This window comes from Thalassophryne amazonica, chromosome 1, assembly GCF_902500255.1.
Source record: "Thalassophryne amazonica chromosome 1, fThaAma1.1, whole genome shotgun sequence".
Lineage (NCBI taxonomy): Eukaryota > Metazoa > Chordata > Actinopteri > Batrachoidiformes > Batrachoididae > Thalassophryne > Thalassophryne amazonica.
In genome coordinates, this window is record NC_047103.1 from 171,745,944 (window position 1) to 171,770,443 (window position 24,500).

Sequence of the window (24,500 nt, forward strand, 5' to 3'; positions counted from 1 at the left end):
CATCATGTATTTTTAACGTATTGACAATTGTATTTTGTACTTACACTAAACTCTCTAAATACAATCACGCACGAGCGCTTTTAATGTAAAGATGACTTACCGCCCCCTACTGGAATGACATGCAAGTCCAGAATGTAAATATCAACGTCTATTGTTCAGTGTTTTTAACTAATATCTGCAGTTTCTCCAAAAAATATTAATCATATCAACGTCCGTTTAGGCGGTGTTCATCCTTGACCCAAAATACATAAACATACCAAACGGCAAAGGTCAGCTTTCCCCAGTTTCTCCATGATCACAGCCATACACATGCACAGAGGCCACTTGGCTATTACTCACTCATCACTCATCTTCAACCGCTTATCCAGGATCAGGTCACGGGGGCAACAGCTCCAGCAGGGTACCCCAAACTTCCCTTTCCCGAGCCACATTGACCACCTCTGCCTGGGGGATCCTGAGGCGTTCCCAGGCCAGTGTGGAGATATAATCTCTCCGCCTAGTCCTGGGTCTTCCCCGGGGTCTCCTTCCAGATGGACGTGCCTGGAACACCTGCCTAGGGAGGTGCCCAGGAGGCATCCTTACCAGATTGTTGTGTGGGCCGCCAGAAGAGGAGGTACTGCTGGCCCACCACCAGAGGGCGCCCTGCCTGAAGTGCGGGCTTCAGGCACGAGAGGGCGCTGCCGCCACGGACACAGCCGGGAGTGACAGCTGTTACTCATTACTTCCTGACAGCTGTCACTCATTCTTCATCACCTCACTCCATAAAACCCAGACGTCATCTCCACCTCATCGCCGAGATATCGTACTTCATTGAAGGTAATATCCTCAGCCGTTTTGTGTTACAATATATCTGTATATTGTGAGTGTTTGCAGGAGTACCGGTTCCTCTTTTTGTGGAAGCTGAGTGAGTGCAGGACTGCACTCTTTTCCCTTGAGGAATCACTGCGGTACTCATCACATATTGAGTGAGAGGTGGAGGTGGCATTCCCACCGTTGTTGTTACTGGGTGTACACACACCCACACTTGACTGTCTTTGTTCTCGCCAGCAGTACCAGATCCGACAGTCGGAGACGGTGATCACCTGGGAATTCGGGACTTGGCGGCTCCAGTATTCACCAGGTTCGGTGGCGGCGGAAATCGTGTGGTTCTGGCCCTTCTCAGGACAGACGTCTTCTATCCTCGAGCCTGCCCACACGTCACCTTTGTAATTTGACTGTAATCATATTCTGAGATTGTCTGTATGTTCGTTGTGCACATTTCACAACATTAAATTGTTACTTTTTGGCTCATCTATTGACCGTTCATTTGCGCCCCCTGTTGTGGGTCCGTGTCACTACACTTTCACAACAGGATATCACGGCCAGCGTCATGGACTCCGAGGGGCGTCACCCGGCTGTTGAACGACCAATGGGAGAGCAGGGAGCGCAGGCGTCTGCAGGAGGCATGATTGGTGAGCTGCAGCACATTCTCACCGCCTTTACGGCTCGGTTGGATCAAATGACTGAGCAAAACATCCTCCTGAACCGCAGGGTGGAGGCTCTCTCCGCGCAGATGGCGGCGAGCGCTCAGGGCGCTGCTGCAGCTCCTCCTCCTGCCGACCCTGTGCAGGATATAAACGTTCCAGTGGTGGTTCAACAAACCCTCCCACCATCCCCTGAAGCATACATAAGCCCTCCTGAGCCGTACGGAGGTTGTGTGGAGACGTGCGCGGACTTTCTCATGCAGTGTTCGCTCGTCTTCGCACAACGTCCCGTCATGTACACGTCAGATGCTAGTAAAATAGCTTATGTGATTGCTCTGCTTCGGGGTAAAGCACGCGCCTGGGCTATGGCGCTCTGGGAACAGAACTCACGGTTGTTATCAGCATACACTGGGTTTGTGGGGGAGTTCAGAACAGTGTTTGATCACCCTAACAGAGGAGAGACCGCTTCAACCGTGCTGCTGTCAATGAGACAGGGACGCGAGTGCGCAGCCGCTTATGCAGTCAACTTCCGCATCGCGGCTGCGAGGTCCGGCTGGAATAACGTTGCACTCCGCGCCGCCTTCATAAACGGACTGTCGTTGGTTCTGAAGGAGCAGCTGGTAGCTAAGGAGGAACCGCAGGATTTAGATGAGCTTATCGATCTCGTTATACGGTTAGACAATCGGTTGGAGGAACGCCGTCGGGAGCGAGGCGAAGGACGCGACCGGATACGCGCCGCCCCTCTCCCTTCCGGGTTCGATAAGGCGCCGCCCTCCCCACGCTCCACAGCCGCAGCGCTTTGTGGGGCAACAGCTCCCCCTGCTGACGTTATTAGGGAAACGCACAGGGCTAAAATGAGGAGGCTGATCCGCGGGGAGTGTTTTTTCTGCAGCTCAAAGGAGCACACACAGAAAAACTGCCCCAAACGGCCAAAACGACAACACTTGCCCTTAGAGACTGGGCTAAGGGGGGGTCAAAACATTCAAGTGAGACACACACAGATTGCCACACGACTCCCAGTCACAATCCTGAGCGGGGATTTAACCCTTCACGCCCCAGCACTGGTGGACACAGGGTCAGAAGGGAATCTGCTAGACAGCAGATGGGCAAGGGAGGTAGGGCTCCCTCTGGTGGCGCTTCCTTCGCCATTGCAGATGCGGGCACTAGATGGCACCCTCCTCCCTTTACTCATACACAAGACACAACCAGTAACTCTGGTGGTGTCTGGAAACCATCGGGAGGAGATTGAGTTTTTTTGTAACTCCTTCTACCTCCCGCGTGATTTTGGGCATCCCATGGATGTTGAAGCACAATCCCCGGATTGATTGGCGGTCTGGGGTGGTGGTTCAGTGGAGCGAAACCTGCCATCGGGTGTGTTTAGGATCCTCGGTTCCTCCCGGTTTACAGGCTAAGGAGGAGGTCAAAGTCCCTCCCAATCTGACGGCAGTGCCGGTTGAGTACCACGATCTTGTTGACGTCTTCAGCAAGGATCTGGCACTCACCCTTCCCCCGCACCGTCCGTACGATTGTGCCATTTGGTTCCAGGCGCTGAGTTCCCGTCCAGCAGGCTGTACAACCTCTCACGACCTGAGCACGAATCAATGGAGACCTACATCCGGGACTCATTAGCTGCCGGGCTGATCCGGAACTCCACCTCCCCGATGGGGGCAGGTTTCTTTTTTGTGCGCAAGAAAGATGGCGGACTCCGTCCATGCATTGATTACAGGGGGCTGAATGAGATTACGGTTCGCAATCGATACCCGTTGCCATTGTTGGATTCCGTGTTCACCCCCCTGCATGGAGCCAAAATCTTTACTAAGCTGGATCTTAGAAATGTGTATCACCTGGTTCGGATCCGGAAGGGAGACAAATGGAAGACGGCATTTAACACCCCGTTAGGTCACTTTGAGTACCTGGTCATGCCGTTCGGCCTCACCAACGCCCCCGCGACGTTCCAAGCCTTGGTTAACGACGTCTTGCGGGACTTCCTGCACCAATTCGTCTTCGTATATCTGGACGATATTCTCATCTTTTCTCCTGACCCTGAGACCCATGTCCAGCATGTACGTCAGGTCCTGCAGCGGTTGTTAGAGAACCGACTGTTTGTGAAGGGCGAGAAGTGCGAGTTTCACCGCACGTCTTTGTCCTTCCTGGGGTTTATCATCTCCTCTAACTCCGTCGCCCCTGATCCGGCCAAGGTTGCGGCGGTGAGAGATTGGCCCCAACCAACAAGCCATAGGAAGCTGCAACAGTTCCTCGGCTTCGCTAATTTCTATAGGAGGTTCATTAAGGGCTACAGTCAGGTAGTTAGCCCCCTGACAGCCCTGACCTCTCCAAAAGTCCCCTTCACCTGGTCGGATCGGTGCGAAGCCGCGTTCAAGGAGTTGAAACGACGGTTCTCTACTGCGCCAGTTTTGGTGCAGCCCGACCCTAGCCGCCAGTTCATGGTTGAAGTGGACGCCTCTGACTCAGGGATAGGAGCCGTGCTGTCCCAGAGCGGAGAGACCGATAAGGTTCTTCACCCGTGTGCCTACTTTTCATGCAGGTTGACCCTGGCTGAACGGAACTATGACGTCGGCAATCGAGAACTCCTTGCGGTGAAAGAGGCTCTTGAGGAGTGGAGACACCTGTTGGAGGGAGCGTCTGTGCCGTTCACGGTTTTCACTGACCATCGGAACCTGGAGTATATCAGGACCGCCAAGCGGCTGAACCCCAGGCAAGCCCGCTGGTCACTGTTCTTCGGGGGTTTTGACTTCCGGATCACCTATCGCCCCGGGACCAAGAACCAGAGGTCGGATGCCTTGTCCCGGGTACACGAACAGGAGGTCAAAACTGCACTGTCGGATCCACCGGAGCCCATCCTGCCGGAGTCCACTATCGTGGCCACCCTCACCTGGGACGTGGAGAAGACCGTCCGGGAGGCCCTGGCACGGAGCCCGGACCCAGGAACAGGTCCGAAGAACCGTTTATACGTCCCACCAGAGGCCAGAGCTGCAGTCTTGGACTTCTGTCACGGTTCCAAGCTCTCCTGTCATCCAGGGGTGCGAAGGACCGTTGCAGTTGTCCGGCAGCGCTTCTGGTGGGCGTCTATGGAGGCCGACGTCCGGGAGTATATCCAGGCCTGCACCACCTGTGCCAGGGGCAAGGCAGACCATAAAAGGTCCCAAGGACTTCTCCAGCCATTACCGGTGCCTCATCGCCCCTGGTCCCACATCGGCCTGGATTTCGTCACGGGCCTCCCGCTGTCCCAGGGCAACACCACCATCTTCACGATAGTGGACCGATTCTCCAAGGCGGCCCACTTCGTGGCCCTCCCGAAGCTCCCAACAGCTCAGGAGACAGCAGACCTCCTGGTCCACCACGTCGTCCGTCTGCATGGGATACCCACCGACATCGTCTCTGACCGTGGTCCCCAGTTCTCCTCACACGTCTGGAGGAGCTTCTGCAGGGAACTGGGGGCCACCGTGAGCCTCTCGTCCGGGTACCATCCACAGACGAACGGACAGGCAGAGCGGGCCAACCAGGAACTGGAACAGACCCTCCGCTGCGTAACATCCGCGCACCCGATGGCCTGGAGTAACCATCTGGCCTGGATCGAGTATGCGCATAACAGCCAGGTGTCTTCTGCCACCGGCCTCTCCCCATTTGAGGTGTGTTTGGGGTACCAGCCCCCATTATTTCCCGTGGTGGAGGGAGAGGTCGGTGTGCCCTCGGTCCGGGCCCATCTTCGGAGATGCCGTCGGGTGTGGCGCACCGCCCGTTCTGCCTTGTTGAAAGCCCGGACGAGGGCCAAGACCCATGCAGACCGCCGGCGGTCCCCGGCCCCTGCATACCAGCCCGGGCAGGAGGTGTGGTTGTCAACGAAGGACATCCCCCTGCAAGTACAGTCTCCAAAATTGATGGACAGGTTCATCGGCCCCTTCCGTATCCTCAAAGTCCTCAGCCCTGCCGCGGTGAAGCTCCAGCTCCCAGCTTCACTGCGGATCCACCCGGTCTTCCATGTTTCCAGGATCAAACCTCACCACACCTCACCCCTCTGTGCTCCCGGTCCGGCGCCGCCTCCTGCCCGGATCATTGACGGGGAGCCGGCTTGGACAGTGCGCCGGCTCCTGGACGTCCGTTGAATGGGCCGGGGGTTCCAATATCTGGTGGACTGGGAAGGGTATGGACCCGAAGAACGCTCCTGGGTGAAGAGGAGCTTCATCCTGGATCCGGCCCTCCTGGCCGACTTCTTCCGCCGACACCCCGACAAGCCTGGTCGGGCGCCAGGAGGTGCCCGTTGAGGGGGGGGGTCCTGTTGTGTGGGCCGCCAGAAGAGGAGGTACTGCTGGCCCACCACCAGAAGGCGCCCTGCCTGAAGTGCGGGCTTCAGGCACGAGAGGGCGCTGCCGCCACAGACACAGCCGGGAGTGACAGCTGTTACTCATTACTTCCTGACAGCTGTCACTCATTCTTCATCACCTCACTCCATAAAACCCAGACGTCATCTCCACCTCATCGCCGAGATATCGTACTTCATTGAAGGTAATATCCTCAGCCGTTTTGTGTTACAATATATCTGTATATTGTGAGTGTTTGCAGGAGTACCGGTTCCTCTTTTTGTGGAAGCTGAGTGAGTGCAGGACTGCACTCTTTTCCTTTGAGGAATCACTGCGGTACTCATCACATATTGAGTGAGAGGTGGAGGTGGCATTCCCACCGTTGTTGTTACTGGGTGTACACACACCCACACTTGACTGTCTTTGTTCTCGCCAGCAGTACCAGATCCGACAGTCGGAGACGGTGATCACCTGGGAATTCGGGACTTGGCGGCTCCAGTATTCACCAGGTTCGGTGGTGGCGGAAATCGTGTGGTTCCGGCCCTTCTCAGGACAGACGTCTTCTATCCTCGAGCCTGCCCACACGTCACCTTTGTAATTTGACTGTAATCATATTCTGAGATTGTCTGTATGTTCGTTGTGCACATTTCACAACATTAAATTGTTACTTTTTGGCTCATCTATTGACCGTTCATTTGCGCCCCCTGTTGTGGGTCCGTGTCACTACACTTTCACAACACAGATGTCCGAACCACCTCAGCTGGCTCCTTTCAATGTGAAAGAGCAGCAGCTCTACTCCGAGCTCCTCACGGATGACAGAGCTTCTCACCCTATCTCTAAGGGAGACACCAGCCACCCTCCTGAGGATGCCCATTTTGGCCGCTTGTACCTGCAAGCTAGTTCTTTCAGCCATGACCCAACCCTCATGACTATTGGTGAGAGTTGTAATGAAGATTGACCAGTAGATCGAGAGCTTCGCCTTTTGGCTCAGCTCCCTTTTCGTCACAACAGTACAGTAGAGCGAATGCAACAGCACCCTTGCTGCACTGATTCTCCAGCCAATCTCACGCTCCATTGTCTCCTCACTCATGAACAAGACCCTGAGGTACTTGAAGTCCTTCACTTGGGGCAAGACCTCATTCCCTACCCGGGGTAGGCAACCTATCGGTTTCTTGCTGAGAACCATGGCCTCAGATTTAGAGGTGCTGGTCCTCATCCCAGCTGCTTCACACACGACTGCGAACTGATCTAGTGAGTATTGGAGGTCACAGGCTAATGAAGCCAACAGGACTACATCATCTGCAAAAAGCAGTGATGAGACCTGAGCCCACCAAACTGGAAACCTTCCTCCCCCAACTACGCCTCGATATCCTGTCCATGAATATCAGAAACAGGATTGGTGACAAGGTGCAGCCCTGGCGGAGGCCAACACCCACCGAAAAGGAGTCCGACTTACTGCCGAGCACCCAAACACAGCTTGGACCTTATTCTTCTCTGGAGAGTGGTCACGCTTTCGAGGCTGTGTGTGGAGGAGAGGCCCACCAGATCGATGCTTGTGTGAGAGGCTCCACCTCTCACACAAGCTCCGGTTCCTTCGCCCACAGCGAGGTGACGTTCCACACCCCCAGAGCTAGCCCCTGCTGTCCGGATCTGGTCCGCCGAGGCCCTCAACTTTCACTGCCACCCATGGGACAGCGCACCCAACACCAGTGGTTCCCCTGTGAGTGGTGAGCCCATAGGGTGGAGATGGAAGGACCACGTTGCCTTTTCAGGCTGTGCCCGACTAGGCTTTGTGGCAAGCCCAGACACCAGGTGCTCGCTGATGGGCCCTACATCCAGGCCTGGCTTCCGATGAGGGCCCCGGGCTTCCTCCGGGCCGGGTCACATTTCCTCTGCCTCATTTTGTCATGGTGTCTTATGAACCATTCTTAGTCTGGCCTGAGACCAATTTGCCATGGGAGACCCTACCAGGAGCACAAAGGCTCCAGACAACACAGCTCTCAGGTTCATAGCAGCTCACAAACCTCTCCACCACGATAACATGATGGTTCCAGACGAGACATCACATTGTGCTACGCTGACCCTAGTGTGGGTGAGAAGGAGCTTGGCTGGAAGGCTGAATCTGGCCTGGACAAGATGTGTGAGGACATGTGACATTGGCAGTCCATGAGCCCCAGCGGATTTTTTATAATATAGATAATAGCCCAAAATTCTAAATATGAATTAACACACTTGTGACTTAGTTCAGTGTAATTATGACTTAATAACGGTGAACGTTTGTCTGATTGTAATACAAGTTCATTCTGAATCAGCAATTTGACTCAATGTCACAGTTACTGAGGTTAACTCATTAGGATTGTTTACTTTGCTATAACTCGGTGACCACCAGTCAGTGATTTAGTTTTGCACATTCTGAATTGGTGACCGCCGCCACCTGTTGTGGTGTTTCCAGTTTTCCGGCTGGTGCCGGAGGCACACAGTGTTTTCCTGCGCTCCAAAAGGGCCAACTCCTTCCTGGTGGAGGAGATCTTTCAGGGGAACCTGGAGCGGGAGTGCTACGAGGAGAGGTGCAATTACGAGGAGGCCCGTGAGTACTTTGAGGACGACGACAAAACGGTCAGTGACACAAAACCAATAGCAATTAAGTTTAATTTTAAAATACAGTTGTATATTCTATTCAGCACAAAAAGCTGAGCCTCTAGCAGACTGTAACATGCTGCGCTTATGATGAACACGCACGCACACTGTAAGTTTTCTTACAGTGGGGAGCAGCTGCTGCTTTTACTGTGACTGCATCAAAGTCAACAGTTATCACTTAAAAGCGGGTCATTCCAGCACGTCATCACACTTATGTAAACTTTGCAATTAATCTGTGGCTCCATTCTTAACATCAGCAGCTACGTTCCATTCACGGTTGTGCGCTGAGAAGTTGTCCTCCAACAAGGTTCTCGCCAGGATTTTTTTCACAGCATAAGGGGGAACTTAATGGGGCATATAGCCCCATGACGATCACCGCAGGCACAAATAGCGTAGGAGGGTCCGAGGGCATCCCCCCAAGAAAAATTTGAAACTTATGACCCTTTGAAACACTATTTCCTGCATTTTGAGGGCCACATTGTGTTGCTAACTGGGACATTTAATAATGTGCCACAAAACAGAAAAGCTCCCATATGCTGGCTAAATCACAGCATAGGGGCCCCTATGCTCAACTGCACTGGGAGGAACCCTGTCAAAGCTACATAAACACAGTCAGAAACACTACTCACGAGTACTCTGTTTTTGGCAGTCTCTGTAGCTGTGTGTTGTGAATGCCGTATACTTTGAGACTGGTCTGGAAGTGCACAAAGTAATCCCGGTGTATCATTGGATGGTCACTAACAGCCGAAATCTAAGTTATGATTTTGGTGCAACATGTCCTTTAAGTAATTTTGGGATACAAAGGCTGGAATTTTCATTCTGTCAAGTAACACAAATGTCGTTCTAAAACTGAGAATTCAGGGCAACCTCTGGACAGATCTCTGACTCAAGACTTGGATGGGTCATTAGGCTTTTCCAGGGCTGACGGTGCCATCTGATGGTGGCTGTATGTAATTACAGCTGGTCCTGATCCGTCTTGAGCTTGGACTGAAGAATTCATTTGAATGTTGTAAATAAATTAACTGCAGGAATCTGCTTCTAACGGGTTTGTTTCCCCACAGATTGCCTTCTGGACTCTGTACTACGGTCAGAATTAAAACCCTATGAGTTCCGTCAAATCAAAACCATTTACTTTTACATCATCAATATGTCTCAGTGAACTAATCAGTGTCTTGATCACTGTCCAGATGGGGGCAACTGTAATCCAAACCCCTGCCTGCACGGGGGGAACTGTACCAACAAGGCAGGGGGGTTCCAGTGTTTGTGCGCACCCCCCCACTATGGACTCACCTGTGAACTGGGAAGACCGGCTCTGCCAGTAACACCATCAACAGCGCCCCAAGCCTCTGTCCCAGGTGACACCAGACCTGCGACCGACTCAGAGAATTACATCTCAAAATGTAAACTGCTTACATTTAATGACAGCAATGGTCACATGACAGATCAGTGGAACAGCCCATCAGAGGCAAGGATTTCATTGGCCACTTTATACTGCTTGAATATCTGCATCCAGTAGAAAGTAGCGCCACCTAGTGGCCAGTGGCGTGTTTAAAGGGAAAGATTAGTGCAGCAGCTATGACGTCTGACTTGGGGGCAGGGACAAAAAGAGGAGGTGGAGCTGGAGATAGTTGGTCATGTGGAATGACAGCAAAACCAAAGAGCTTCAGCAAAACCAAAGAGCTTCAGCTTGTGTGAAGCAGTGAGTGTTTGAATCAGTTTGCTGCTTCTTCCTGGGTTCTTATGCGTGAAGGATCCGTTGCAGTTTTACGATGGAAGTGCTGCCAAAGTGGTTTATGTTTTCAAATAGGAACTAAACATTTGCATTTCTGTCTTATGACATCACAAAGCTCTGCCTGACGTCCTCCGATTATTGTTCATCACAGAGACGAGGACATTTTACGAGACATTAAAGCTGAAACGTTTTTCCCAGTTGTCTGGTTTGTAGTTTTCTGCCGACGCTGAAACATTTTTATTTTGATTTCAGATGAACACGAGTGTCCGACTGAAGGGCCGACAGCGTGTCATCAGTTCTGCACGACCTTTACGTACATGTTTATCTGCTCCTGTTTGCCAGGATTCAAACTACAGCCCGACGGACGGAGCTGTGTGCCTAAAGGTTTGATTCCCTGAAAACACAGCCGTCACAAAGCTAACCATCTGCTTTTATTTTGGAAAATACTGCCACCTGGTGGATACATTGAGTACCACATTATCTGTGTGTCGCCTCAGTGGAGCTCCCATGTGGACAAGCTTCAAACAAGCTGAGCACGACCACGCCCACATGTAGCCATGGAAGCTGTCCCTGGCAGGTAAGCTCCGCCCTCTCAGTTATTCACTGCTTCTCTTGGGATGGTTTAGACTTAAAACTCTACCGGGTCACACAGAACTGTTTACTAACAGGAACAATTGTTTGTTTTTTGTATCTCCAGGTGTCAGTGATGGACAGCAGAGGGGCGGAGCTGTGTGGAGGCGTGGTTCTGGGTCAACGTTCGGTCCTGACCGCCGCCCACTGCCTCTTCCAAGACTCTGGATCAGACCCCCAACCCTCCAACTTCTATGTGGCCGCAGGTGAGGAAAAGATGCTCTGTCCTGAGGGTGGCGCTACACGTAATAACACAGTGTTAAATGTAATGATATGAAGGTTATTTTTCCACGATGGTGATTTTGCGGCCGGCCTGCACTTTCTGAAAACATCATCTTCAGGATGATGTTTCTCCTGGTTTACAGCATCCAATCAAAAATCAGCACTGGAATAATCAGACACATACTGACCACAAGGGGGCACAGTGCTCCCCAAAAAAGTCTGAATATGCTATCGAGCTAAAGCTAGTGTTTTAGCCTTAGCTGTAGCACTGATTTCTATAATGTGGTTTTTCACATCCCAGGCAACGAGGTCTCAAAGGTTTTGGTCCGGATCCAGGCTCTATACCTCCACAACCGCTTCAGCAGAGATCACCATGACAACGACCTGGCAGTCCTTCAGCTGGACCGACCCCTAACGTTTGGCCCCGCCCTTTTCCACCTCTGCCTGCCCACTAAGGACTTCAGTGAGAACATCCTGATGCATTCTGGGAGGGCGGGGCTCACAGCAGGACACCCCAATGGACAGAGCCAGGAACTGGTCTACATAACGTTAGACGAGTGCCGCAATCAGCTGAACGTAACTCATCCGCTCAGCAACAAAATGTTCTGCATGAGGAGCCAAAACGGACCTGTCAGGAACCAAGACCGGCTGAGCCCCAGCAGACCTGTCGGAAACAGAGACCGGCCGAGCCCCAGCAGACCTGTCGGAAACAGAGAGCGGCCGAGCCCCAGCAGACCTGTCGGAAACAGAGAGCGGCCGAGCCACAGCGGACCTGGCGGAAACAGAGACCGGCCGAGCCACAGCAGACCTGGCGGGAACCGAGGCCGGCCGAGCCAAAGCGGACCTGTTGGGAACCGAGACCGGCCAAGCCAAAGCGGACCTGTAGGGAACCAAGATCAACTGACCCCCAGTGGACTTGTGATGAACAAACCCAGGACTCCTGGTGGCTCCAACAGACCTCTGGGATTTCAAAATCAGACCACAGACAAACAAAACAGACCTGTAGGAAACCAAGACAACACCCAGCTGACCCCCAATGGACCTGTAGGGACCCAGAATGAAGTCCAGGGGGGCCCATTTGGTCCACTGGAGAAGCAGAACCACAACCTGGGGAAACCAACTGGGTCTTTGGAGACCCAAAATGGAGGACACTGGAATGCTAATGTATCCATGAGGACCCCAAACAGACCTCATGGACTCATGGACACCTCAAGGTCAAAGGTTAGCAGTGGCCAATCTAGCAACCTGTTACCAGGTTCACCTGTTGCTACAGAAGAGAAAGGGACGGCGTTCCTGACGGGCCTGTTGATCTCCTCGTCCACAGATGGCAGCAGAGAAGATGGCTTGGTGTTTGCCAAAGTGTCCCGCTACCTGGACTGGATCAGACTGAGGCTGGAGGTCACTGAGGGTCACATGACCTCCCCAAATTAACCAGGACCCCAAAGAAAGCTACAGTCCCGTCTGCCAGCGCCTCCTCTGAAACTCTGAAGAGACTCCAGCAGGTCCAAGACTTCAAGCTCCAAAATCAGATTTTAAATTTGACCTTCATATAAATAACATAGTTCAGCGTTTCCATGGTGATTCCATGCCAGTGCTACACTGACGTGGAAACACAACGAACTTCATCCATGAAGTCCAGCTAAGTGGGTGGAGCTAGAAGTCTGATGACATCGGTGGCTTATGATTTGTTGTCAAAGCAAAAGAGCAGATCAACAAATCCGAACAGAAAAATAAGTTTAAAGCCTCGTCTACACTAGCAAACATTTGTTTGCAAACACCACCAAACTTCATGTTTGGTGGTGTTTGCCATGAAAAGTTTGCCCGAGTTTGGTAGTGTGGACGTATTGCCAAACACCACCAAACTAGTTTGCAAAAGTTTGGACATATTCATTCTTGAAAACATGTTTGGTGAAGTTTGCCAACAAACAGCCAATCAGAGAAGAGCTGGTGATCATGTGAATTACTAGTTGGACAAAATGGCAGCCTCCAAGAAGGAAAGAGTGTGGGGATACAAAATTTAATTGAGGAATATGAGAAACGTCCATGCCTATACAACACCATAATCAAGTGTGTGTCTTGCTTTTGTATCAGTGGCTCCACCTAATGAAGGAGTTCCTCGAAAGCTGCCTCATCCATCCTCAGAAAGTTCTTATAACTTGGTTTGTCTGAGGGCTGTATTTCTTTAAGAAGTGAAGATATATATGCTATATATATATATGTCTGTATAGCTGATTTTCTGTGTCGTTTGAGTTTGTACAATTTAGGGCTCAAAAGAATTAGGGGAGGGGAACAAGTGTAAAGGTTGTGTTAATTGGGTCTGTGGCCTCTTGGAGGTGCACAGTAAACATTCCGCCTCAACAGAAGGCAGTTGTAGGCCCCATACTTGTGTCTTTTCTTAATCCAGGATCTGCACCACAAGCGAGGCTTGTGTTGTTTTTGGTGGCGGCAGCGACGTTCCACAGCAATTACACATATTACTGCTGCAGATGCCCTGATGACTTCTCTCTTGAATTTTGCCGTTGTTTCTGATCATTTTTAGAGGGAAAGTACAAAACATTGGAAAACAGTACCAAACATTTGTTTGGTACTGTTTCATAGTATGGATGCCCAACCCAAACATAAGCAAACGCGGTGTTTGGTAATGTTTGCAAACAAAGGTTTGGTCCAGTTTGCCAGTGTAGACTAGGCATAACTACCAAATATTTTGTTTACATCAAAGAAACTGGGCTGCTGTCTGCAAGTAACGCTACAATAAACATTTTCTGGTGAAGTTGCGAACGGGAATCATTATTCCACGTAACAGATTTTCTGGAGCAAGTCACAGTCTAGTTTTTTTGCTTTGTTTTGTTTAGTAATTTGGGAGGTCCTGTGGCCTTAAACTCTGGTGTAATTTCTATATAGAAAACCAATGTATTCATGATTATTCGCCTCACACCCAATGACTTCTGGGATAGCCCCCACCTCCCAGAGTAAGCAGGTATAAAAAAAATAAATTAACTATTAATATAGGTTTTTTTTTCCAGAAATCAATGCATGAAACTTCAATAATGAAATTACACTACAAAAAAGCACAAAAATCCCAACTTAAAGAGCTGATTAAAGAAAAAAAATGCATGTTTACTGTTGTGTTTCCAGGAATCAAATATGTTGTCCACTGCACATTTATGAGTCCATCTTATTTTTTGGAATTGAAAAGTCCTTCTGGTACCAGAAGCCTGCAAAAATCCACTGCTTGCTTCTCCGTCTGTTTTATCTGCTGCTGACCAAGACAGCACCTCTCCATCTGGAGTTGGACCCCAGGTGTCGGACTGCGGCCTCTCGTGGATGGATTGTGTCCAACTATTAAATGTGTTAAATGCAGAGGACAAACTTTGTTGTATTTATGTACATACAAAACAACAGAGACCCTTCTTCTTTTTCATTTATATAGCACCAAAATCAATACAAAGCTGCCTCAAGGTGCTTCACACAAGTAAGGTCTAACCTTACCAACCCCCAGAACAAACACACAGGCGACAGTGGTAAGAAAAAAGTCGCTCTGAGGAAGAAACCTCAAGCAGACCAGACTCAAAGGGGTGACACTCTGCTTGGGACATCTTCTTGTCAAAACTGTACTAAGTAACATCCAATATGTCCATCTTCTTTATTGTTGGTATTTAAAAGTCCCTATGTTAAGTACCAGCACACACTGTGATGTGCACGTGTGCTACACTGAGTTCAATTCAGTCATTTTCTATACCCACTTAATTACAGGTCACAGGGGGCTGGAGCCTATACCAGCATGTTACTGGGCAAGAGGTGGGGTTCCCCGTGGACAGGACCCTAGAGACACAAACATGTTTACACCTACGGTCAGTTTAGAGTCACCAGTTCACTGAACCTGCATGACTTACACTCAACAAAAATATAAACGCAACACTTTTGGTTTTGCTCCCATTTTGTATGAGATGAACTCAAAGATCTAAAACTTTTTCCACATACACAATATCACCATTTCCCTTAAATATTGTTCACAAACCAGTCTAAATCTGTGATAGTGAGCACTTCTCCTTTGCTGAGATAATCCATCCCACCTCACAGGTGTGCCATATCAAGATGCTGATTAGACACCATGATTAGTGCACAGGTGTGCCTTAGACTGCCCACAATAAAAGGCCACTCTGAAAGGTGCAGTTTTATCACACAGCACAATGCCACAGATGTCGCAAGATTTGAGGGAGCGTGCAATTGGCATGCTGACAGCAGGAATGTCAACCAGAGCTGTTGCTCGTGTATTGAATGTTCATTTCTCTACCATAAGCCGTCTCCAAAGGCGTTTCAGAGAATTTGGCAGTACATCCAACCAGCCTCACAACCGCAGACCACGTGTAACCACACCAGCCCAGGACCTCCACATCCAGCATGTTCACCTCCAAGATCGTCTTGAGACCAGCCACTCAGACAGCTGCTGAAACAATCGGTTTGCATAACCAAAGAATTTCTGCACAAACTGTCAGAAACCATCTCAGGGAAGCTCATCTGCATGCTTGTGGTCCTCATCGGTGTCTCGACCTGACTCCAGTTCGTCGTCGTAACCGACTTGAGTGGGCAAATGCTCACATTCGCTGGTGTTTGGCACGTTGGAGAGGTGTTCTCTTCACGGATGATGTGAAGGAGATGTGTTGCACTGCATGAGGCAAATGGTGGTCACACCAGATACTGACTGGTATCCCCCCCCCCCAATAAAACAAAACTGCGCCTTTCAGAGTGGCCTTTTATTGTGGGCAGTCTAAGGCACACCTGTGCACTAATCATGGTGTCTAATCAGCATCTTGATATGACACACCTGTGAGGTGGGATGGATTATCTCAGCAAAGGAGAAGTGCTCACTATCACAGATTTAGACTGGTTTGTGAACAATATTTGAGGGAAATGGTGATATTGTGTATGTGGAAAAAGTTTTAGATCTTTGAGTTCATCTCATACAAAATGGGAGCAAAACCAAAAGTGTTGCGTTTATATTTTTGTTGAGTATATGTCTACCCCACTGAACAATCGCTACACGTTGATTATGTTACAGACGGTACAGAAAACGCCATCGTTTCCCCCAAAACATCGAACGCCGATATGTAAAAGACGTTTGTAGCACACTCACAATATACATTAATATTCTGTTTTACATCTACGTGTGGGAAATGAGCTAATAGAAGTTCAAGATGCTGTCTATACATATATATAATAATATATTATATATAATATGCAGGTGGCCAAGTGGTTAATGCACTTGGTTTCACTGCAGAAGGTTCCTGGTTCAAATCCCACCCCTGCTACATTTCTCCATGTAATGTGGAGTCGCGTCAGGAAGGGCATCCGGCGTAAAATCTGTGCCAATTCAACATGCAGATCCACCTTGGATTTGCTGTGGCACCCCCAAGTGCAAACAAGGGAGCAGCCGAAGGGACTTACTTACTTACATGCAGTTGATCTGCTCTGTGTCAGTCTGATCCCGTCAGATCTCAGAAGCTAAGCAGAGCAGGATCTGGTTAGTACTTGGATGGGAGACCTCTTTGGAACACCAGCAGCTGTGTGCGTTTATCCAGGTAACACTGGAGTTGCGTCAGGAAGGGCATCTGGTGTAAAACTTGTGACAATTACTGATTTGTGCGTGTTCACAAGTGTATAATATGATTTGATAATACACCTTTAGAGCATAGAAAGTATTCAAATACTGTTGCATTGCAAGAGCTTATAATGTCCATAGATTTAACAAGTTTTTGTTTCTATTTACTTTAGTAATCTATCAAAAACTACACTACGTGTACAAGTCTTCTAAATGGCCTTAACAGAGCTTAATAATATTACATAACAACTCGACGAAGGGTTTAATTCTGCAGAAATTTGTGAGTGTGACCCTATACTATCGACGTGATTCCACTGTGTCGCGTTTGCGCCTTTTGGGGGAAGTAAGATGGCCAACAATGCAGCGGTCTGGCTTTGTGCGGTCAGCCGTGACGCCCATTCCATGTAGTGTAGAGTTCAGTGGTCTACCCTCACCAACCCCTCTGAGGAAGAACGTAGGAGACAGTGGTAAAGTAAAAGTCCCTCTAGTGTTTTCTGAGGAAGAAACCTCAAGCAGACCAGACTCAGTGGGGTGAAACACGACTTTACACCAGACTAACCAGAACAAAAGATCAAATATAAGTACAGCAAAGAATCAAACAAGCAAAACAAGAATTAACTTCCACATCTGAAGTCCCCGAGGAGTCCAGCGACCCCCAGTTCATCACGAATGGCAATTAAAAAGTGTCCAGTGTTCAGGAGTAATAAGATGAAACTGTGTTCTGAGCAGCAGCATTTTGAACCAGCAGTCAGACGGAGAGTAGGATGTTACAATAATCCAATCCAGAAGAGACAAAGGCATGGATCAATGCCTCTGCATCAGCCAGAGAGACAGGATGCGACAAATCCTCACAACATTACAGAGAAGAAAGCCGACCTCGTGGCTTCTCTAAAGTGTAGGCCAAAGGACAGTGTGGGGTCAAAGGTCACCCTGAGGTTTTTCACTTCATCACATCCAATGAAAGACATTTCCCAAATTCAGACATTTATTATAAATTTAATCTGCACATCATTTGGAAACGAATAAACGTGTCATCGAGGTTTCATCATCTTTTTTTTTGGAAAGAAAAATTTTGTTTTGTTGAATCTGTAAAATTAATGATTTTTAAGTGTGTTACTTTATGTTAATGACTGAATATCAATCACACACTACAAAACAATGTTTTATTTACGTTTTTACAACAGATCATTAAAAAAACCTTGCAGCTGGAGGGGATTGTGGGTAATGTAGTCTATGACACTGAGGACAGCTGAGGGAACGGGTTCTGTTTACTGACTACCAGCTTCTGGTGCTGATGGGAGATGTAACCTTTGATGTGACCCTGAAAGCAGAAACAAATATTCAGACGCTGCAGGAAGTCATGCTGCAGGTCCTCGTGCCGCCAGTTTCTCACCATGTAGATGAGCGTGGCGAGGAGACACTGCACCTCGTCGATGTCCACGTCCTCCACCTGCATCTTCTTCAGAACCACCAGGAAGGCGTCCAGAGGCAGCTGGTGCGTCCCCAGTAACAGGAAGCTGCACACACGGGGTCAGTCAGGGGTCAAACACAAAATAAAACTGGGTGGGGCAAAGCAGTGACAACATCACAGAAAGTGCAAAGATTAAAAAATAAAATTTTCTTGGAACGATGAACAAAACCTCTTTTTTAAGCCTTTCCGACAAACTCATAAAAACCACAAATCAATCCCCCGTGGTGCCTCCTGGTGCCTGGCTCACTAACTCACACTTTCTTGAAGAGGTTCCTGTAGGTGATGATCTTCAGCTTCTCCAGAATGAGGAAGATGCCGCAGCGGATGAAGAAGGTTTCGTGTTTGCACAAAGCTTCATTCAGCAGCAGCAGGTTTCCTTCACTGACAAACACCAAAAGAAACGACAGTCAGTAAGACCCTTCGGCTGCTCCCTTGTTTGCACTCGGGGTCGCTGCAGCAGAGTCAAGGTGGATCTGCATGTTGAACTGGCACAGGTTTTACGCAGGATGCCCTTCCTGATGCAACTCTACATTACATGGAGAAATGTGGCAGGGGGATTTGAACCAGGAACCTTCCACACTGAAACCAAGTGCACTAACCACTTGGCCACCACCCCTACTACCAAAAGAAATGACAATTCAACAAAAAACAAAATAAAACCTTTTCACCAAAAGAAGCCATTAAAGGTGTGGATGTTTGAATCCAGCGCCACCACCAGGTCAGTGTGTACAACATCCTGAAGAATGTACACCAGAAAATTCTGTGTGCTTGGAAAGGTGAATATTAGCTTTAGCAAACTTAAAGTGTAGGTGACACCAAAAAATGTGCACAAATAATCACTGAAAATGATAAAGCGTTAATATTTAAAAAAATCCTCAACAATAACAGTCGATAAGTGCGCAGGTAAAGGATAAACTACAGCTGTCTGAAGCCTGCGCTCTATTTCAGCCCTCAGCCGCGGCCATACTGTTGCTACGTTGTCACCAGAACAGCACCTGCTGATTCAGGTCGAGCTGTTTTCATACATTTTTTTTTTCTAGTGTGGAGCTTTTTTTTTTCTTTTTTTTTTTTTTTAAAGTCCAGTCTGAAGGTGATTCTGAAGAAGCTGTGCAGACACAGACTGATGGGTTTGAACCTTATTTCGACCACAGTGAGGGAGAAGAATCCTTGGAAGAAAACCTTCAGTCTGACAACAGTGATGATATTTATTGGCAGAGTTCAGAACATAGAATGGTTATTATAAAATAAAACAATAAACAATGCAGGTGATTTCGGCCTGCAGGTGGAGCTAATAAACTTTTTTCCCAGCTCTGTGGTCATAATTGACTGATAAAATTTTTTAAACTTTGTTGTACTATCCTTGATATCAGAGAAATGTGATGAGCAAGTGTGAATTTTTTATGTAGGTTTTTTTTTCTTAGAAACAGGTACATACATTTCAAATTTGAAAAATGACATGAGGGACTGAAAATATCAGCTATTTTTAAATAGCTGATAGCTATTTTGTTAATACAGTTACTGTACACTAGTAGCGTAACACATTATTAAATATTAAAACCATTCACGCAAGGAGTAAATAATATAGTCTTACCTGTCTGTTTCAGTGACATCATCTTTAAACTTTTCCACCTTTACAAAACAACATCTGAAAACAATTTAATTCCTTCTGTCCTGGCTGAAGAAAAGTCCTTTTGTCACACAGGAGTTTGCTGCCAGATTACAGCGCCAGCTGTAATCCGTCATTGCGGCTGATGGATCAAGTGTCTGCTCTTAATGAGCTGCTTTGTGCTGCAAGTTAAAAGACTCCCAGATTCCCTCATCTGCTCATAATATCTCAGGTGGCGAAATTATGTCATGATCCACAAATCAATATAACAAAAAAATCTGAAAATACTCAGTTTTGCCTCTGTGTCGAGTGAAGAAGCCACGGACACCATGCAAGTGTGCGCTCGTCAATATAAGTGTTCTACCTGCCAATCAAAAGGATTCTGCTAGCGAGAATGAACCGTTCTGACACCGAAAACATGCTGCAGCTCCGACCAGAACCACTCGGTGGAAACGGGGCTGTCAATAGGCTGTAAAAATCCATAAATTAATGGCACTATTAAGATAATGGTTCTCACACTGATGCCGCTTCCTCCTCCTCCTCCGATGTCAGGAATCGCCGGGACGTTCCTGGTTTTTACTGGCGTGCAGTTAAAAATATGAATATTTATCTCTTCAGTAAATGCATACCAGGAAAGGATCAATTTCAAACCATTGTTTTAGTCTCAAATATTCAATAAAACATGGCATAACGTGTCACCTACACTTTAAGGTGAAACTTGGAAACTAGCTAGCATTAGCATTCACCCGTAGATGTGAGACATCATTCACTTCAGAACCTCAACCTAAGACTAACATGAATTAAACAAGCTAGGTAGCTACTGACATTAACCTTCTGCAGTGCTAAAACGGCGGGACTGAAGACGGCAGACAGCCGTTACACAAAGATTAAGAAACGTGCTTTAGGTGCGTCTATTTCTTTGGGAAATATCAACTATAACCAACAGAAGGGTCGTCTTTGTGTCCGGAGGTTCTTGAAATAGAATATCACCACTTGGTGGACATTTATCATTAATGCAGATATAACAGAATTTCACCAAGAGCTCTGCTGTTAGACTATTTACTAGTAAAAAGGATATAATATGTGACGGCACGTGCCGACTGAATCTATTGATGGTGTTGCTGATTAATGTGTCTGTGTGTTTTGAGGTCTTGGCCACCGGGAGGTGCTGGTGATGCTTCCTGCCAGGGGGGCTATAAAAGGAGGGACTTTTGCCTCCCAAGCCGCCTCCTCTTCCGGAGTGCAGTCTGGGGAGCAGCTGCCATGTCTTCTTGCTTTTCTTTTTTTTGTTTAATTTTATAATAAAGTCCCTGCAAAGGGTTTTAAAAAACTACGCTTCCGTGTGTGCCTCAGTTTTTGTTGTGGCTTTTGAGCCGGCCGTAACAAATATTTGAACCTGCACTCTGATGGTCTTCCTTTTTTGGAGGGTCACCACCACCTGCTGGAGAAACACATGTCACAGCACCCTGCCAGATGACAAAACAAGACATATTCAAACACTTTACACAAGGGCTTCCGGGTGGTGATGCAGCGAGGAGCAGCTGCGTGCTGAAGAGCAGGGGACGTTTTGGCTTAATTTAACCAATTATAGACTGCCTACTTTATTAATTTCTACTACAACAACTATTGGAACCTTAGAACTCATGAGTAAATCCAGCTCCAAACACTCCAAACCATCAAATACGCTCAAAATCGATAAAACGCTAAGTTCTACGCAGCCTCGGGCTAAAGAAGCTAACACAGAGCAAGCTAACTCAGATAACCCCATGCATATGGAGGCTAACAATAGCCAAGCTAACATCCCCAGCCACAGTCCAGTTAGAAACGCATCTGCAACAAGAGACGATGCTTCTGAAAGGGACACGGGAAACGTGGCAGAAATGCCAGCGGGTGACTTTGCATCATTTGTTGGAGAAATTAGAAGCATGTATCACGAACATCAAGAGGATCTACAAAAGGTTGGGGCCGATGTGATAAGCATCAAAGACGGCATGAACTCCCTAAGAACAGAGGTATCTAACTTGGGGAACAGAATCAGTCAGACCGAGGAGAGAGTGTCCACTTTAGAAGACGGCCACACAGACCTAGCCAGCATCACGTCCGGCCTAAATGACAAAGTTGCTCGGCTTGAAACTCGACTCCAATTATTGGAGAACTACAGAAAACGAAACAACCTGTGGATTAAAGGAATTCCAGAGGATGATGAACAAGGGCGAAAAGTGGTTGAATGCGTGATGGATCTGCTCTGCTGTTTAATGCCAGACACCGAGGAAGCTAACAATATGCTGATTGAGTGAGCCCATTGCGTGCCCACAATGAGACAGCGTGAACGACAGGACAGAGCGCCCCCCCCCCCCGGCACATCTTGGTGAGATTTTTGAGGTATGGAGACAGAGGAAAAAGTTTGTCTCAGAGCCAGGGATTTCGGAGATTTCCGCTGGAATGGGGAAAAAGGTGGACTTTTTCCCCGACTTCACATAAGAGGTACAGGATAAGCGGAGCAAGTTTACAGAAGTGAGGCATTTGTGCATGAGGAAAGGACTACGGTACACACTACAATATCCGCCGGTGTTCTGGGTGACAGTGAGAGGTGTGCGTCATGATTTGAGGATCCCGCTGCTGTGAAGAGGATCATAAGTGACCACCAAATGCAGAATAAGGATGACTAAATAAACCTCATAAGGTATACAGTAAATCATCACAATGCCACTATTATGCCTAAGAGAGTGGATACGAGTGTGTTATCACTAATAATGTGTTCTGTTATTTTATTGTGTGTGTCACGCAAACTACTGGAGAAACATTTAAACAACTTATTTTCTTAGAGTTAAATGTTGCTGTTGTAACAGATTTTTTTTTTTTTTTAGCTTTTTTTACAGTTTTAATTCTGGAGTTATTTCTTGGCAGAGATTCATAATTTATATTACGTTGGCAGTAAAATTTAACAATGAATAATTTGCCTAACGTCCGGCTTGGAAGACCTCTATGCTTTCCACACGGACTGTGGTTTTGAGTTGGTGGGGGAGTGGGGGGGGGGGCAAGGGGAGTGTTAATAACTCGTTCATGTTCAAGGGATGGGAGACAGTCAATTTTTGCTTTTTTTTTTAGGTGTAAATACACTGATAAACCAACTGTTAAAATCTAAGAAGAATATAAATACAGATGTGAGATGGAGTCAACAGTCAAAGTATCTTCTTGGAATGTAAATGGTCTAGGTTCTTTTGTCAAAAGGCGGAAATTGCTCAATTATTTCAAACAAAAGGGCTCTGATGTAATTATGTTACAAGAAACACACATGCTAGAGGCAGACATTGGTAAAATAAAAGACAGGTGGTATGTTACAGCTTTTCATAACACATACTACCAGAAAAAGCAGGGTGTATCGATCTTATTTAAAAAAAAAAAAAAAAAAAATCAAAATACAGATTCAACAAGAATATAAAGACAAAGATGGGCAGATACTGATTCTGCTGGTAAATATGGAAGGGCACAATATAATTTTGGGTAATATATATGCTCCAAATATTGGGGACCCTAATTTTTTTCTGCATTTAAAGAACATTATTTTGGAGTTTGGCGATTTCCCTGTTATTCTAGGTGGAGACTTTAATCAAGTCCTAGATGTCTTTTTGGATAGATCTGGAAAATATGTTCCTAAAGCTAATCAAACACAGGCATCTATAAAGGCTTTGTGTAAAGATGGAGGTCTTCATGATCTATGGCGACTGTTAAATCCCTCCTCCCGAGATTATACCTTTTTTTCTAGTGGCATAATGTATTCACCCGTATAGATTACCTTTTGATTTCTCATTCATTGGTAGGAAAAGTAGTGAATTATAATATTGGCACAACTATATTAACTGATCATGCTCCAACTGATCTTGCTTTTCAATGGGGAGCCCCAAAAGATAAATCTATGGGGTGGAGAACGAATACTAGTATCCTCCACAATGAACTTTTTTGCTTGAAGCTAAAAAATGACATACAACAATTTTTTGAAGCGACTAATGGAACAGCAAAACAGAGCTCAGTGTGGGACGCATTCAAAGCCTATGTCAGGGGCATATTAATACAACAATCATCTCTGCTTAAAAAACAAGACCAAATTAAAATTTCAAAGTTAGAAGATGACATAAAAAAAGCTTGAAAAAGATTATAGAGACAACCCTAGCTCGCCCACACTAGCTGCGCTGGTAAAAGCTAAATACGAGCTGAATACGATTATATCAAAAAAAGTTGAATACTCTCTTTACAGAATGAAACAAAAATGGTATGAATCCAGCGACAAAGCTAGCAAACTACTGGCCAGCCAACTTAAAGCACGGCAAGCTTCCTGCCAAATTAGTGCTGTTAAAAATAAACAAGGAAAAATAATCACAAATCACAAAGAAATTAATATGGTTTTTAAAGATTTCTATACAAACCTCTACACTGAAGAAGGCTGTTTTTCAATACATGAAGCCGAGGAATTCTTCGGTCAATTTCATCTCCCTAAAATCTCTGAAGATCTGGCTAAAAATTTGGAACAACCCATAACTCTGGAAGAATTAAAGAAAACTCTAAATAGTTCTTCCAACAGAAAGACCCCTGGTATTGACGGGATACCAAATGAATTTTATAAAAAATTTGAATTAGAACTTTGTCCGGAACTTTTAAAAGTATTCAACTCTACCATCTCTTCTCAAAAACTACCTTCTTCGATATCTGAATCATTAATCACCCTCATATCCAAGAAGGGGAAAGATCCTTTGGAATGTGGCAGTTATAGGCCCATCAGTCTTTTGTGCTGTGAAGCAAAATTTTTCACAAAAATCTTTGCAG

General features: G+C 47.2%; 2 protein-coding genes across 3 annotated transcripts in view; one reads left to right on the plus strand and one right to left on the minus strand.

Moving 5' to 3' along the window:
- The window catches only part of LOC117520127, a 43,400-nt gene extending 30,883 nt beyond the window's left edge, over positions 1 to 12,517 (plus strand). The window contains exons 11-17 of the mRNA XM_034181461.1: positions 8,235 to 8,398; positions 9,481 to 9,505; positions 9,607 to 9,774; positions 10,404 to 10,535; positions 10,649 to 10,728; positions 10,849 to 10,987; positions 11,305 to 12,517. Of these exons, the coding sequence (XP_034037352.1) occupies positions 8,235 to 8,398; positions 9,481 to 9,505; positions 9,607 to 9,774; positions 10,404 to 10,535; positions 10,649 to 10,728; positions 10,849 to 10,987; positions 11,305 to 12,434 (1,838 nt within the window). The 3' untranslated portion in view covers positions 12,435 to 12,517. The remainder of the gene's footprint in view (positions 1 to 8,234; positions 8,399 to 9,480; positions 9,506 to 9,606; positions 9,775 to 10,403; positions 10,536 to 10,648; positions 10,729 to 10,848; positions 10,988 to 11,304) is intronic.
- Positions 12,518 to 17,746: 5,229 nt separating this feature from the next.
- The window catches only part of pcid2 (PCI domain containing 2), a 33,785-nt gene continuing 27,031 nt past the window's right edge, over positions 17,747 to 24,500 (minus strand). For both annotated transcript variants that reach the window (XM_034179496.1, XM_034179503.1), the window contains 3 exons: positions 18,329 to 18,454; positions 17,996 to 18,119; positions 17,747 to 17,923 (listed from right to left, as the gene is read on the minus strand). In XM_034179496.1, coding sequence (XP_034035387.1) covers positions 17,834 to 17,923; positions 17,996 to 18,119; positions 18,329 to 18,454 — 340 coding nt within the window. In that variant the 3' untranslated portion in view covers positions 17,747 to 17,833. The remainder of the gene's footprint in view (positions 17,924 to 17,995; positions 18,120 to 18,328; positions 18,455 to 24,500) is intronic.